Source organism: Melanerpes formicivorus, unplaced genomic scaffold (genome assembly GCF_026170545.1).
Source record: "Melanerpes formicivorus ecotype bairdi unplaced genomic scaffold, bMelFor1.0.p_v2 SCAF_38, whole genome shotgun sequence".
Lineage (NCBI taxonomy): Eukaryota > Metazoa > Chordata > Aves > Piciformes > Picidae > Melanerpes > Melanerpes formicivorus.
In genome coordinates, this window is record NW_027142390.1 from 5,847,611 (window position 1) to 5,862,439 (window position 14,829).

At 52.8% G+C, this 14,829-nt stretch overlaps 1 protein-coding gene across 5 annotated transcripts in view; it reads left to right on the top strand.

The window, feature by feature from the left end:
* DAG1 (dystroglycan 1) overlaps positions 1–14,720 on the top strand; it is a 58,160-nt gene extending 43,440 nt beyond the window's left edge. For all 5 annotated transcript variants that reach the window (XM_068157997.1, XM_068157998.1, XM_068158001.1 and 2 more), the window contains exon 3: positions 10,624–14,720. In XM_068157997.1, the coding sequence (XP_068014098.1) occupies positions 10,624–13,032 (2,409 nt within the window). In that variant the 3' untranslated portion in view covers positions 13,033–14,720. The remainder of the gene's footprint in view (positions 1–10,623) is intronic.
* The last annotated feature ends 109 nt before the right edge of the window (positions 14,721–14,829 follow it).

The following is a 14,829-nucleotide window of genomic DNA, read 5'->3' on the forward strand; positions in this document are numbered from 1 at the left end:
GTCTTAGAAATGAAAACTTCCCCAAAGGGTTAATGTCAGCTGCTTGCCACATTTGACACCTTGGTGATTTTACAAGAGTGGGGTAAAAAACCCCAATGTCTGCATATTACACAACAGGTAGTGTGAGGGCCTGCGGGTGCCCACCAGCTCCTGTCAGAGGCAGGCTGGGAGCAGTGTAACAGTTGGGCGTGAGTGCTGGTAGCCTCACCACGAGCCTCATGATCTCCTTGCCCTATGTCCACTGAAGTCTGGGGAGTCTGACCCCTTACCTCCCAGCTGTGTCCTGTTGTTGAGGAACAGACTATGCAGGGGCCAAAGACCAGGTGGATTTCCTGTTCCTGCCACTTCTATTTGAAGCTGCTGCAGAACTTGACTGCTCTGATTAAAAATGCAGCTTCTAGCCTAAATTTAGAGATGGCTAGAAATATTTATATGTGCTGCCCTTTAGCTTTAAATCAATTTTACCTTCATAATATTTACTTCCTTTATGTATTTATAAGTGACAGGCATATTCCTCTGACTTGATTTTATTAGGTTAGGCAAGCCAGCCTCTTTAGTCTTTCTCATAAACTTTTTTTTCCCCCCCTCTGCTCATCTTTGCAGCTGCCTTCTGCACCTCTTCCAGCTTGAGTTTGTTTTTCTTACGCTTGCATGACCACAGTGATACAAAATGCTCTAGATGAAATTTTAGCAGAGCCTCCTATAAAGGCATCAAAACTTCCTTTTCTCTGCTATAAATAACCTTGCTTGATACAATTGTTTGCTTTTCCATGTCTGCCTTACTTTGGCTCAGACATCTTTGCCATCGGCTGAAATACCCAGTAGTTGTTTTTTTTATTTCCTCTGCTTCCAATCTGTTGAGGTCCCAGAAGAGGATGTGAGGCAAGGTGCATCGTGGTTGATTTTTGCAGTGCTGATACTGGGTCTCCAGGAGGTCTGCTAGTCTTGTCTTTAAGGCTGTCTCATTTTTCTCGTGTGAAAACCGAAGCCTCCTATTGCCTGTCCGGGTAAGGACACAAATAATCAGGGGAGGACAGTGGTGCTAACACTGACAGCACCTCTGGCAGCGTTTGGGATGGTGGCTGCTGCGCTAAGTGGCTCTCCACCCATCCCACCAGCAATGAAAACCTGCCAGAAACTGGGAAAATTGATGGCCCTGGTGCATAAAAGAATCACCACACAAATGAAGGCAGTCACAGGGTAATGACCTCCCTCCTGTGTGCAGGATGTTGAGCTGACTTGGTGCAGAAACTGTTGTAGAAAGCATCTGGCCCCTCCAAGGCAGAGAAAAGGACTTTCTGACTGTGAGCTGCGGGCTGGAGGCTGCGACAGCATTTCTCCAGGCTGGAGGCAGTGAAGAGTGGGCACGTGGGCTAGAAGTGCCTCTCCAGAAGCACCAGGCACTGCACTTGGGTCTGAGTCTTAAATACCGCCATAAAGTGGTGTTGCTGTGACAGTGTTCCTGGGCTGCAGAGACAAATCCGGTGCCCTTGCACATCCAACATTCTGAGCGCATATGGCCACAGGACACAAAGATGTGCGATGCCAAGGCACATCCTTGCACAAGCAGGTGATTTGCTGTGCCTTCCTTAAAGGTAACGTGAAGCTGCTGACCTGCCTTTGTGATGTTAGCTGTGGGATGGATCCTGTGGAGCAGATCTCCCACAGGTTCATTAGCCAGTGTGACGGGGAAGCTTTCAGGTAAGCTCAGCCATGCCTGACAGTTCTTGGCTGCACCTTGGCTCCTGATTGCTTTTTGGTTGAAGTGCACAGTCTCACGAGGGCTTTGCTGGGAAGACAGATAAAACATGTTGCAGGGGTTCCAAGAAGCTGTTGCAGTGTGCAAACATAGCTGGTGGCCAAGTGATTAGAAAACTGAATGAATTCTCATAGGTGCAGCTATGCAGCAGGTCTGAGGGTTATCAGAGCACTGGATATTCATCTGGGCAAAAAGGGAGTCCTGCTTTCCAAGCAGTAGCCTGATTTTTCCAATGATTGTTCTGTTTGCTGCCAGTTGAAGTGGCTTTTATTGAACACCTTTGCTCTCATCAGACTTCAGGGACTATGTTTTATAAGTAGGATCAGCAGAGACCATGTTGAAAGAGTCCTGACATCGAGCACCTGCTGCCAGGGCCGTGCCTCATGTTTCCACCCTGTTCTGACCCCAAAACAAGGGAGTGGGTGTCAGCAACCAGCCCACAGTGCCAGCACAAACTCTGCTTTAGGGAAGAAGAGCTCAAAATACTGCACATTTTTTTTACAAACTTCTTGTCCTCTTGCAAGGATCCTTACCACAAAGCTTTCTAACTGCATGAGAGTTTTATTAAAGCAGCATTTCTCAGAGGAGGAAGACCAGCAAAGAGCACTCCTGAAGGCCTGTGTCATCAAGTTGGGTATCTTAAGAGACTCTATGTCAGTGCATCAATCTTTGCCTCATCCCTGGGGTCCTTGGTTGTCTTAGACCAACCAGGAGGCAAAGCAACAGCTGCTATTTGTGGGAGACCGTGCAGGGATAAATGGCAGTGCCTGGAACAGGTCCAGGCAAAGGATGACTTGGGCAGGGCTTTGCTTAACTGCCATGCTGCAATCTTAATGATAAGATGAGCTGATAAGATTTCTACTGGGGGGGGTGGGGGTGAGGGGGCTGCTTATCTTTTTCCTGCAGCAAGTCAGACTTGGGGGGAATTTGGCATTTTCAGCACACGCTTAGTAACAAGTTCTGAATTTGGAGGAGTGGAAAATGTGACTCAATCTAATTATAAACTGCCTTTTCAGACGGGATGGGAAGGTCCTTGTTTTGTCCTGTTCCTAGGGATCGTTGCTCTGGGCGTCCGGGGAACCTGAGCAATGCAGCAGTAAGGAGAATCCTGCGAAGGAACTGACCTGAGATTGCGGGAGCCGGCTCGCCTTTCCTTGCCCTGCTCTAGTGCCAGCTTTCCAGCAATCTGCTGATGGCAGGGATACATTGCCAGGCTGGTTAGCTGCGTGGCGGCAGCGCTAAACCCCCAGCACTTGGCATCCCTGCTCTGTGGTATTTTTGCTTCCCTTTGGCCTTTTGCTTACAAAAAGTCGCACTGACGGAGCAGCCCAAATGAACTTTTATTTCCTAAGCTGTTTGAGGCTTTTCCTGCCCTGTGCTCACCCCCCAAACGAGGCAGAGAGTGGGGTGTGGGCAGCCCATGCTGACCCCAGCCCTGGCGCGGGCGGGCTGTGCCTTCCCGCTCCAACAATAAGGCTAAACAAATCCTTCCAAGCTGCTTGCATGGCCCGATGAAAGGAGGATTTCTTGGGACACTCAATGTTTTGTAGTGACCTCCCAGTGAAACAGCTGTTGTGTTCCCTTGCCCAGGCAGAGTGGGACGCTGAATAGTGCCCTTATAGCAAACACAGAGGCGCATCTGGAAAAGAAGCTGTCACGGTAGGAGTATGCGAGGTTGGCATGAGCTGGGTGTAGCCGCTCAGCCCGCGCTGCTGCGGAGCCATTTTACCGCTCAGGGAGAAGTTGGTGAGACAAAGCCACCGCTCCTCGGGCAGGCTGTGTCCACAGACCACAGCCCCGCGCTTGAAACCTCCCGTTTTCATGGGCACATGAAAGTACAGCAGCTACTTCAGGTGGCTTTTCTGCATTTCTCTTTCAGGGACTGGATTTTGAGGTTGAGGGCCAGGAACCTGTGATACAAGCCTCTGTAGCCTTGCCATCCCTTAGCTCCACATTCTGAGGCTGAAAGGTTTGGTTGTTCTAAGGCAGCAGCTTCAGTGCACGGAGACGTGCAGCAGGAGCTTTGCAGAGCTTTAGCTAGGAGCAGCCGAAAGGCAGAGTTAGTTTAACCGTCCCTGACCTACCCTGTGCACAAAGGAAGCGCCGATTGCCGGCTGTTCCCACATAGCTCTTGGTCTCTGCACAGAAGTGGTGAGCTCCTGCTGGTAATGAAGACTCGGGTCACTGGGGCTGACGTATTTCTGAGAGCTGCTGAAGTCTCTGGGCTGTTTTTAGACTTCCAGGGGCAGATGTGCCTGCATGAAATGTCCTGGAGCAGCTTGGTTTTGTCTGTGAGTTCCTGTGCCTTCCATCCAAGGCATGCAGCAGCTCAAAAGAGCACTGTCTGCTGAGGATGCCCAAAAGCTTTGGCAGGTATTGTAGCCCCTCTGTAGGCAACCACATGCTGTGATGGTCTCTCTCCTTGCTGTGCCAGGGAAGCACAACTTCCCTTCCCTGAGGCCAAGCTTTCCCATAGCACAGCACTGTGCAGTGGCACCAAGGCTGTGCCTGGTGAGCAGAAGGCACCAAGAAATGCTCACCCTCCTTTCACCACTGTTTCTTGGGCCTTGTGTTTCTAGGCAAGGCCTATCTGATGTCCTAGTTTGCAATTCTAATGTATTTGAGAAAAGGAGGGTGGGGAGTAAGAGTGGATGCTCTTTTTGTCATCATGTGGTTGCCTCACTGTCAGGGCTGTTCCCTGGAGCTGAAGACTTGCAGCCACTGTGTTCTGAGGGTTGTCCAGCTCCTGCCTTGGACATTGTGTTCTCTCACCCAGTGCAGCACCTCTGCTGCAGCAGGAGCTGCCCAGGTCAGTAGTACCTGGACAGCTTGACCGTATGTACATGCCTGCGGTCACTGGCTCCATCTTTGTGTGCACCCATGGGCAGAGGGAATCCCACAATGAGGATTCCATCCTCAGACTTGGAGCCTGCAAGCCCCACGTGCTCATCATTTCTCTAGCTTCCCTATCAACTGTTACCAGCACTGCAAATCATCACAGCTCTAGGGCAGATCTGAAACCAGTGTCTATCACCACTCGTTCAGCCCATGTGGGACAAGGCAGCCCAAAATCTTCCTGCCCGTGCATTGTGTTGGAGGCTCAGACCGCCTGTTGCTCTGCTGACAAAACTGCCCAGTGCTGCTGCCTGTAGGAGGGGGTTAAGATAAGCTTGGGGCTTAGGCAAACAGCTCAGGTTTGACTCTGCAGTTATATTTGCATTTGAATTGCATCTGGATTTCCATTTTCCTTCCACTGCCCGCTGGTTAATTGCTTTCTGAAGCCTGGGTGCTGCAGACCGAGTTTAGCAGCGGTTAGGTCAGGTGGCTGAGCACAGTTCAGCTTGCCTTCTGTTCAGATGCAGAGAGGAATCTGCCAGGGTATTCTTCACTGCTGGTCATGTGTGTTAGGGCAGTGCTGAAGGGGCAACTCCTTAAGGGGAGTCTGTTGAACAGTAAATTGTATTTGGTGATTATATTCCAGAAGAAATCCCTGGCACAGAGTCTGTCTCTCAGCAACAGCTGGACATGGGGAGGAGAAGGGGCTGTAGGGGTTCTGGCAGGGCTACAGGATTATTCTTGCTCACCCCTGTCCAAAAGCAGTCAGGGATGTTTTGAACTGGGACTGATTTGAAAAGATGCAAGAAGGAGCTGAGGCCCCAGCTGCTGCTACCCACGAGAAGATCTGGCATCACAGACTGTGAAGATGCCACCAGATAACTCTAGATATCCAGGAGGATTTCATAGTGGTGTGCCAAAAGGATTCTACAGTACCTGTCTCCTAACAAAGGATTTGCTGCCTCCTTCTTGGAGGATTCATTGGGAGAAGGACTAAATACCTGGAGGATTAGAGGCCACTCTTGCAGGCAGGAACGTGGGTTTTGCCCGAATTCCCTCCGAGGCAGCAGTTTTGCTCACTGTTCCTTTGCTTATCTTTGTCTTGTTGGCTACAGGGCTTTAAGATCTAAGTTTGGAAGATAAAAAAAGGGGGGGGGGGGGGGGGGGGGGGCAACTCAAACTGAGCTATCTCCTTTCATAAGCTGACTGCTCTTGGCCAGCCTAAAAATAACAGGCCATGTATATCTGAAAGGACTTTGTGAACAAGGTCTTCAAACCCAGCCAGGCCTTTGGACATATTTAAACTCACAAACATGGCTAATTTTTTAATGGTCTTCAGTACCCTGCTTGGCTTGTGTATAATCTGTAGCTGATAAGCATTCATTTACAATTATCTCAAATAATGAGAGAACAAAGATAGCCTTTTCTTTTTTTTTTTTCCCCCTTGAGCAGTGGAAGAGTTATTTGGAAGCCAGACCCCTGGAGGGAAATGGCAGAGCCTAAAGCTCATATTTACTGCCTACACAGAAAACTGGGAGATTGGGTTTTTTTTTAACTTGAAAACTACAGATCCCAAATCATTAACTTTGTGTAGCTTTAACAAATAGCCCTTGAAGCAATATTTGGAGGAAGCTTTGCTAGAAGAGAGTCCAGGGCTCCCCACCACCATGAACAGCACAGTGACCATGAGCAGGACAGACCCATGCCAAGGGCTCAGCTGGGGAGCATTCATTTAGGAACAAGTGGCTTTATTCAGCCCAACAACTACTTCATCTGCTCTAATCTTGCTGGGCTCTTCCTTTGCTACACAGATGGATATTGCATCCAGTTTTGGGCTCCCCAGTTCAGGAGGGACAGGAATCTACTTGAAGGAGTCCAACAGAGAGCTACAAGGATGATAAAGGAATTGGAGCACTGCCCTGTGAGGACAGGCTGAGAGACCTGGGGCTGTTTAGTCTGGAGAAGACTGAGAGGGGATTTAATAAATGTTTATGAATAGCTCAGGGCTGGGTGTCAAGAGGGAGGGGACAGGCTCTTCTCAGTTGCACCCTGTGATAGGACAAGGAGCAGTGGATATAAACTACAGCACAGGAGGTTCCACCTCAAGACGAGGAGGAACTTCTTCACTGTGAGGGTCACAGAGCACTGGAACAGGTTCCCCAGAGGGGTTGTGGAGTCTCCTTCTCTGGAGACTTTCAAGACCCATCTGGATGTGTTCCTGTGTGACCTGTGCTAGATTCTATGATCCTGCTCTGGAGGGGGGGTGGACTTGATCTCTGGAGGTTCCTTCCAACCCCTAATATCCTCTGATCCTGTGTGCTGTCAGGGCAGTGGCATCAAGCGCTTGTGACTTCATGGCACAGTATCACAGTATAACTAAGGTTGGAAAGGACCTCGAGGATCCTTGAGTCCGACCTATCAACACAGACCCCACAGGCCTCTTCACAGGCATAATTCACATCAATTTGATTTTCTTAATCACCTCTTGCAGAACCCTTAGAAGCAGTCCACATCTCATTGTGGGTTGCATACAGCTGAACCAGCTCAGCTCCTTAAATCAACTCTGAGTGAGTTTATAGATGTTTTGCAGCCATCACATCCCTGCTAGAACAAGTTGTCCCAGTAGGTGATTGCCTGGCCTGATTCTGTTTTGTTTTGTTTGTCAGGAGAGCCTAGTTTTGAATGTGAATCTGTCTAGCTGGAGTTATATTTGCCAGTTGTGGGCCCTTAGGAACGTGAGCTCATATGGAAGCTGTAGGTTAAGAAGGAGTTTTCAAGCAGAAATACTCAGGCTGGCCAGTGCTTCCCTCGCTGCGTTTTGCACTCGCCCTCCTGAAGTGAGCTTGGGCTTTCAAACAGCGGAGCACAAATGATAGAAGAGAACCACCTCGTGACGCGAGATTAAAAGTGAGCTTGCACATCTCCAAATCATGTGCCGTGCCCGGGGAGGGGGAGGAGGAGGGAGTGGCAGAAAACCCCAGCTGGCAGGAAAGCTCTGCATGGAGTGTGTGATCCTCTAATTAAGGGCTTTCAGAGAGTCCACGGAAGGGGGAGATTTGTTACAAGTGTGGCCTGAACTTCCACGTTCAGCGTGCGTTTCACCACTCACTGTTCAAGTTCTTGTTCTTCTAGATGGTGAAAGCCTCAATAACACTGTGTCTGTGTCCTGCCTCCTTGTGTTTCTGTTCCTAACATGTGCCCAGCCCTGCCCTTCCTCCTCCCCAGTGGGCAGTCAGTGGCTAATTTTGGCACAAGGGCATAAGGAGTGGCACCATTCGGCTCCTACTGATGTTAAGTGCTGGTTTGCACAGGGTGCTCTCCTGGCAGCTCAGTTTCTGGCAGGTGTGATGAAATCACCCTTTTTTAAAGGAGCACAAGTGCAGGTCAGCCCTTCTGGCTGGGCAGGAGCAGACCCAGCCTTTCTTCTCTCTTGGCAGGAGAGATGCCAAGGAAGTACAGTTTGGTCCTTTGTTCCTGCAGGAGGGAGGCTTGGTTCCCAGTGCTCTTCTCAGGTGAAGGGCTGCTGTTCCTTCAGGCTGGCTGGGGTCAAAGCAGCTCCTGTTCTTGCTGCAGTGCTTGGAGCAGCTCTGCCAAAATCCACTGTGTTCTGCCAGGCATGTGGGTAAGCAGCAAGGCTGAGTGGAAGGGTGTTCCTACCACTATGCCTCAGTTAGTGTGGGGTACATCCAGGGTGTAGGGGCCATAGAGTGGCTTTCTCTGGCCTGTGTAAGCAGGAGTCTGAATCCACTGCTCTGGGATGTTGCTGCTGAGGAGTTAACCAAAAGCTGTGCTAACAACTTTAAACTCTGCTCTATAAACTGTACCCCAGAGTGTGTCTCATGATGTGCTCTCCAGCTTGTCCAGGCTGGCCAAAAGCAGGGCTGGTCCTTTGCAGAAGAGAGGAATGAGGGTGTTGCCTGTGTGATCATGACCAAAACCTCTGCAGCTCTTGCACAAAAGCTGCTCTTCCCAAAGGACTTTGGGGTCCTACCTTATGTTATCCAGACCCTTCAGTAGCAAGGAGTCTGAGCTCCCCCCCCTCCCCCTGGCCCTTCCATGTGCTGTCTGAATCCTGCCTGCAGCTGGGAGGGTGGGAGAGGTGCCCAGGATTCTTCTGTCCAGCCCTGCAGCACCAGGCTTTGCTCTTGTCCATTCCAGGGGTCTTCCCCCCATCAGGGCCTATGGCTGGGGAGGTCTGGTGAGTCCAGCCCCATCTCTGTATCCACTGCCAGACATGAGGGCACTCATGCCCAGCAGGTTTCTTTGTGAAGCTTCCTGCCCAGCTCTGTGTTTGGATGAATTATGAAATACATAGGAGCTTTACAGAACTGCAGAGTAACCAGAAGAGCTGGAGCACAGCTCCACGTTGGACTGCTGTGAGCCCAGAGCCTCAACCGGGTTGCTAAATGCATCTCCATGGGCCCCAAAGCATACAGTTTCTTCTGAGTGTGGGGGAAGATGCCTTGTGGTGGGCTCTGGAAAGCCCAGCTAGAGCACTTTCCAAATGTCTCCAACCCAGGGAGGTGGCAAAGCTCAAGTTACTTGTCCTGGGGTACCTACAGCTCTGGGAAACGTCACAGCCCACTGCACTGGCAGTGGCATCCCTTCCACTGTGCAGCCTGAGTGGCTCTGCTGTGCCTCGGGACTGGAGAGCAGCTGTAACAAATGGCTGTACTGCAGGTGGATGGACACCAAGCACTGGAGAGGTGTGGGGGTTTCCATCCACCCTCAGCTACAGCCAGGGCAAGAGGTGGGAGTCCCCTGGGATCTCCTGTACATGGGTTGGGGAGCAGCTTGCAGGGGGTCAGCTATGCTGGTGACATTTCAGAGAAAACTGGAGTCTTTTCCACAAGAGCAAAACGGCCAGGAGACCTGTGGGGTCTGCACCTGGGCTGACTGGGAAGGAGACCTAGTTGGAAGAAGAGGGCAGGCTCAGCAAGCATGAATGAGTAAGCTGGGGAGAAGCAGCAGCCAGTGAGTTACTGCTGGCTCCCTCCACTGGAGTATGTGTAAATGCCATGGCTGTGTGCATTGCCCCTGCTGCTGGGCTGCATAAGCATGTTGCCATTGACTTAGAAGAGGTAGCAAATAGAGCGCTGGAGTCCTGAGGTGCCTGCAAGCTGAGCCAAAGCCACCCACTGCTTGTAGTCTCCAGAAGCAAGTTCTGATATGAAAGTTAAATCACTCTGGGTGCAAAGCCAGGCTGGCATGCCGCCCTGTGTGATGTCCAGCAGTGCTGCTGCCTGGGAGCTGTGCCCCTGCCTGCCCCAGGGGCCACTGCAGTGCTTGAGTGACCAGATGTTGGGATTGCACTGCCCCTTCATCCCCAGCCTGCCATGTGTCTGGCAGTGCAGGAGGACATGCCGTGTAGCTCTCAGGATTTGCTGCTGTCCTCCAACCAGGCTGGGGACTCTGACCCACAGTTTGGCAGCTTCTGGCCCCTCTGGCTCAGCCTGAATGTGGGGGGCCATGGGACAGAGCTGAAAATTAACAGAGAAAATGTGTGTTCTGCTGAGCTGCTGGAGCAATGAGCTTGCAAGGTGTGAGCAACTGAGGAAGGAAGTGAGACAGCAGGGCTAGGAGAGGAAGGAATGGGAAGAGGGCAGTTAATGAATCAGCTCTGCTGTATGGCCTAACTTCACCCTCAGCTTTGTAGCTGTCCACATGACTTCAGCTCCCCTTCTGCCCTTGGAGAAGATGAATCATTTGTACTTAGTAGATGCACGGCAAGTGGTAGGGAGATGGTGCCAGCAGGTGAGGGACCTTTGCAGGACTCTGTGACCTCCCATGGCTCCTAAAGTCCTTTGGGACCAGTGTACACTGCAGAGCTTGTCTTTGCCCCCATGCGGAGAAGACATGAGCTGCCCTGCACTGGCCAGGAAGTTCCTTCCCCAGTTGTTATGCTTTGGATTTTTGTCTTTAATCCGTTAAACGAAGCGTCATTGCTGTTAGAACCTGTCCTAGTCCTCTACTTCTAAAAGCACCACCACCTTTTTGATTTTATTTTCTTTTTCCTTCTTCTGTGACAGATCTCTGAAGCTGGGAAGGACTCTTTGCCTTCTTGGTTGCACTGGAACGCAGAGAGCAGCTCCCTGGAAGGGCTGCCCCTTGACACAGACAAGGGCGTCCACTACATCTCGGTGACCACGCTGCAGCCCTTCCCAAATGGGAGCTATGTGCCACAGACCGCAAATGTCTTCTCTGTTGAGGTCCACCAAGAAGATCACAACGAGCCTCAGTCGGTGCGAGCGGCCGTCCAGGACGCAGGCGACGCGGCGCCCTTCGTGTGCGGCTCGGAAGAGCCGGTCACCATCCTGACTGTCATTTTGGATGCTGACCTAACAAAAATGACACCAAAGCAGAGGATTGAACTCTTAAACAGAATGAGAAGTTTCTCAGAGGTGGAACTTCACAACATGAAGTTGGTTCCTGTTGTAAATAACAGACTCTTTGACATGTCAGCCTTCATGGCTGGACCGGGAAACGCAAAGAAGGTGGTGGAAAACGGGGCCTTGCTCTCGTGGAAACTGGGATGCTCCCTGAGCCAAAACAGTGTCCCCAACATCAGCAAGGTGGAGGCTCCAGCTAAGGAAGGAACCATGTCTGCCCGCCTTGGCTACCCTGTTGTTGGCTGGCACATTGCTAACAAGAAACCTCACCTCCCAAAGAGGATGCGGCGGCAGATCAATGCCACCCCAACTCCTTTGACGGCCATCGGGCCGCCCACCACTGCAGCACAGGAACCGCCAACCAGGATTGTCCCTACCCCGACGTCCCCTGCCATCGCACCTCCCACAGAGACAACAGCACCCCCTGTCCGGGAGCCCATACCGCTGCCAAGGAAGCCAACAGTCACCATCAGAACGAGAGGCCCTATCATCCAGACCCCCACACTGGGACCAATCCAGCCAACCAAGGTAGCAGAAGGCACCGGTACAGCCTCTGTGCCCATTCGCCCCACCATGCCCGGGTACTTAGAGCCCACCGCAGTGATCACACCACCCACAACTACCACCAAGAAACCCAGAGTCTCCACGCTGAAGCCAGCCACGCCATCCACAACAGATTCTTCCACAGCAACCACACGAAGGCCTACTCGAAGACCCAAAACACCCCGTCCAACGAAGCCTCCCAGCACCACCAGATCCCCCATCTCCAAGCTGACCACAGCCTCCCCTCCGGGCCGTGTACGCACCACAGCCAGTGGGCTCCCTCGGCCCTGGGAGCCAAACGAGCCACCCAAGCTGACGAACCACATCGACAGGGTTGACGCGTGGGAGGGCACCTACTTTGAGGTGAAGATACCATCAGATACCTTCTACGACAAGGAGGATACCACCACAGATAAGCTGCAGCTGACTTTGAAGCTGAAGGAGCAGCAGATGATCGAGGAGAACTCGTGGGTGCAGTTCAATAGCACTAGCCAGCTGATGTACGGCATGCCGGACCACAACCACATCGGGAAGCACGAGTACTTCATGTACGCCACCGACAAGGGGGGGCTCTTCGCCGTGGATGCTTTTGAGATCCACGTCCACAAACGCCCACACGGGGACAAGTCTCCGGTGAAGTTCAAGGCGAAGCTGGAAGGGGACCATGATGCAGTGGTGAACGACATCAATAAGAAGATCATGTTGGTGAAGAAGCTGGCTCTGGCCTTCGGCGACAGGAACAGCAGCACCATCACGGTGCAGAACATCGCCAGAGGTTCCATCATCGTGGAGTGGACAAACAACACACTGCCCCTGGAGCCCTGCCCCCGGGAGCAGATACGGACTTTGAGCAAAAAAATTGCAGATGACTCCGGTGGGCCGAGCCCAGCTTTCTCCAATGTCTTGCAGCCTGAGTTCAAGCCTCTGAACGTGTCGGTGGTGGGCTCCGGCAGCTGCAGGCACATCCAGTTCATCCCTGTGACTAAAGACGACAGGGTGATCTCGGAGGCCACACCAACCGTGGCAGCAGGCAAAGATCCCGAGAAGAGCAGCGAGGACGACGTATACCTGCACACTGTCATCCCCGCCGTGGTGGTGGCCGCCATCCTCCTTGTGGCTGGCATCATTGCCATGATCTGCTACCGCAAGAAGAGGAAAGGGAAGCTGACCATCGAAGATCAGGCCACCTTCATCAAGAAAGGTGTACCCATCATCTTCGCCGATGAGCTGGACGACTCCAAGCCTCCACCATCCTCCAGCATGCCCCTCATCCTCCAGGAGGAGAAAGCCCCACTGCCCCCACCAGAGTACCCCAACCAGAGCATGCCAGAAACCACACCGCTCAACCAGGACACCATCGGGGAGTACACGCCACTGCGGGACGAGGACCCCAATGCACCACCCTACCAGCCTCCCCCTCCCTTCACGGCACCCATGGAGGGGAAAGGCTCCCGCCCGAAGAACATGACCCCATACAGGTCCCCGCCGCCCTACGTCCCTCCTTAACGAACGGGAGGCTCTCGGGGGGAGAAGGGGCCTCCAGCTCCACGCCAGTGCTGTTTGTGGGCCGGCAGCCCCCTCGCCAGCCGGGAACCCCAAACCCCAGCCCACTGCCCAGCAGGCCCTCCCCGGCCGCGCCTGCCGCGCCGGAGCGCTCACGGGACTTGGGGGGGACACTTGTTTTATTTTTGCCTAACAAGCTTTGGGTTTATTTTATTCATAGAAAAAAAAAGGAAAAAAAAAAAAAAGGTTTCTCGGCTGAAAGACCTTCCCGGCGGCTGGGCCTCTGGCCGGGGCCGGGGGGGCGGGCAGGGAGGGCGGGACGGGACCGGGATGGGACGGGGCGGGAGGAGCAGGCAGCACTGGGGTAGCACTCTGGGTCTCCGCTGTTTGCCTTTAACACTAACTGTACTGTTTTTTCTATTCACGTGTGTCTAGCTACAGGACGTAACATGAAAGGTAGCCTAAAAATAATTAAATTCAAGGGACTTTCTGAAGTCGATGTTTTAAGTTTTTACATTTAATCTGCTGTTTTACCTAAACTTGGGACGTGTAGTTTTGGGGAGGGGAGGGCAGTGCTGCGCTGCGCTGCAGGCGAGCTCCAGGGGCAATTCAGGGGATGCCCTCACGGCCAGCCACCTTCCTCCTCAGGGGCATCAGCTTCTTGGTTCGGGGTTTGATTCTTTTATTCTTTTTTTTTTTTTAATCAAAGAAATCCTATTTTTCTCACACATCATAAAATAGTCATCAGTTGAATCAGACTGGCTTGGTGGGTTACTTATGGCTAAGCAGGGGGCAGGTGCCCACACCTTGGGGTGCAGGGCTGTGCTGGGCAGGGGGAGTTCAGCAGGCCCCGCTCCACAGCAAGCCCTGGGCAGGGGGGGACACGTTTTTAGCAAAACTTCTTCCTGGCGAGGGCTGTTTGCCCCCTGGGGCCTCTTTGCCTTGACTCTTCCGTAAGAACGGTGCTGGAATGGCCTCGGGGCCACACGCCTCTCCCCAGCTGCTCCACGCCGGGATGCTGTGGGGAAAGACAAAAAGTTATAAAAGAGGGGAAAAAGGAAAAAACAAAAAAAGTGCCAAGAATACTTAATAGCTAGAGAAAAGAAAAGGAAAAAAAAAATCAGCGAACTCTCAAATCTAATTTTTTTTACTAAATTTTTGATACAGCCTCCAATTGCTTTATTAAAAAAGACTTCCACACCGCTGTACCGCTAGCAGCAGTTTGTACCAGCGCAGCTCGCCCGGGACCCACCGCCCTGCTCGGGCCGGGCCGCGGAACCCCTGGCCGCCTCTTCCTTCACCTTGTTGCTGTTTCTCTTTTTCTCTCTCGACTCATCCGAAGCATGGAGTTGTTGTGTTTCCCCGGAGCGGTCCCCGACACGGGGACAACCCGTCCCTGTGCGCCGGGGGCGTCCCAGCGCACGCAAAGCCATACCCACTCGTCCCTGCGAGGATCGCGCGTCACCGCGGCCCGGTGAGCGGCTGGGTGAGCAAGGTCCCCCTCGCCTCTGTTTGTGGGGGCTCTCCCCCGGCCCCTCCGGGCTAGCCGGGAAGGAGGCGACGGGCCCGGGAGGGAGCCAGTGGGTGCTCACCCCCCTACCCCCTCACCTCACGCTTTGATTTCGGCGTCGCGGGGGTGGTTTCTGCGTTGTGTAAACGTATGGAGTCAATAAACCGTGTGCTTTACTACAGCCCTGCCTCTGCCACCACCGCGGGACGGGACCGGGGTGGGCTTCGGGCAGGCTCCGGCCACGGGAGCGCGGCGCCCCCTGCGGGCGGGAGCGGCTGCCGGTCGATGCG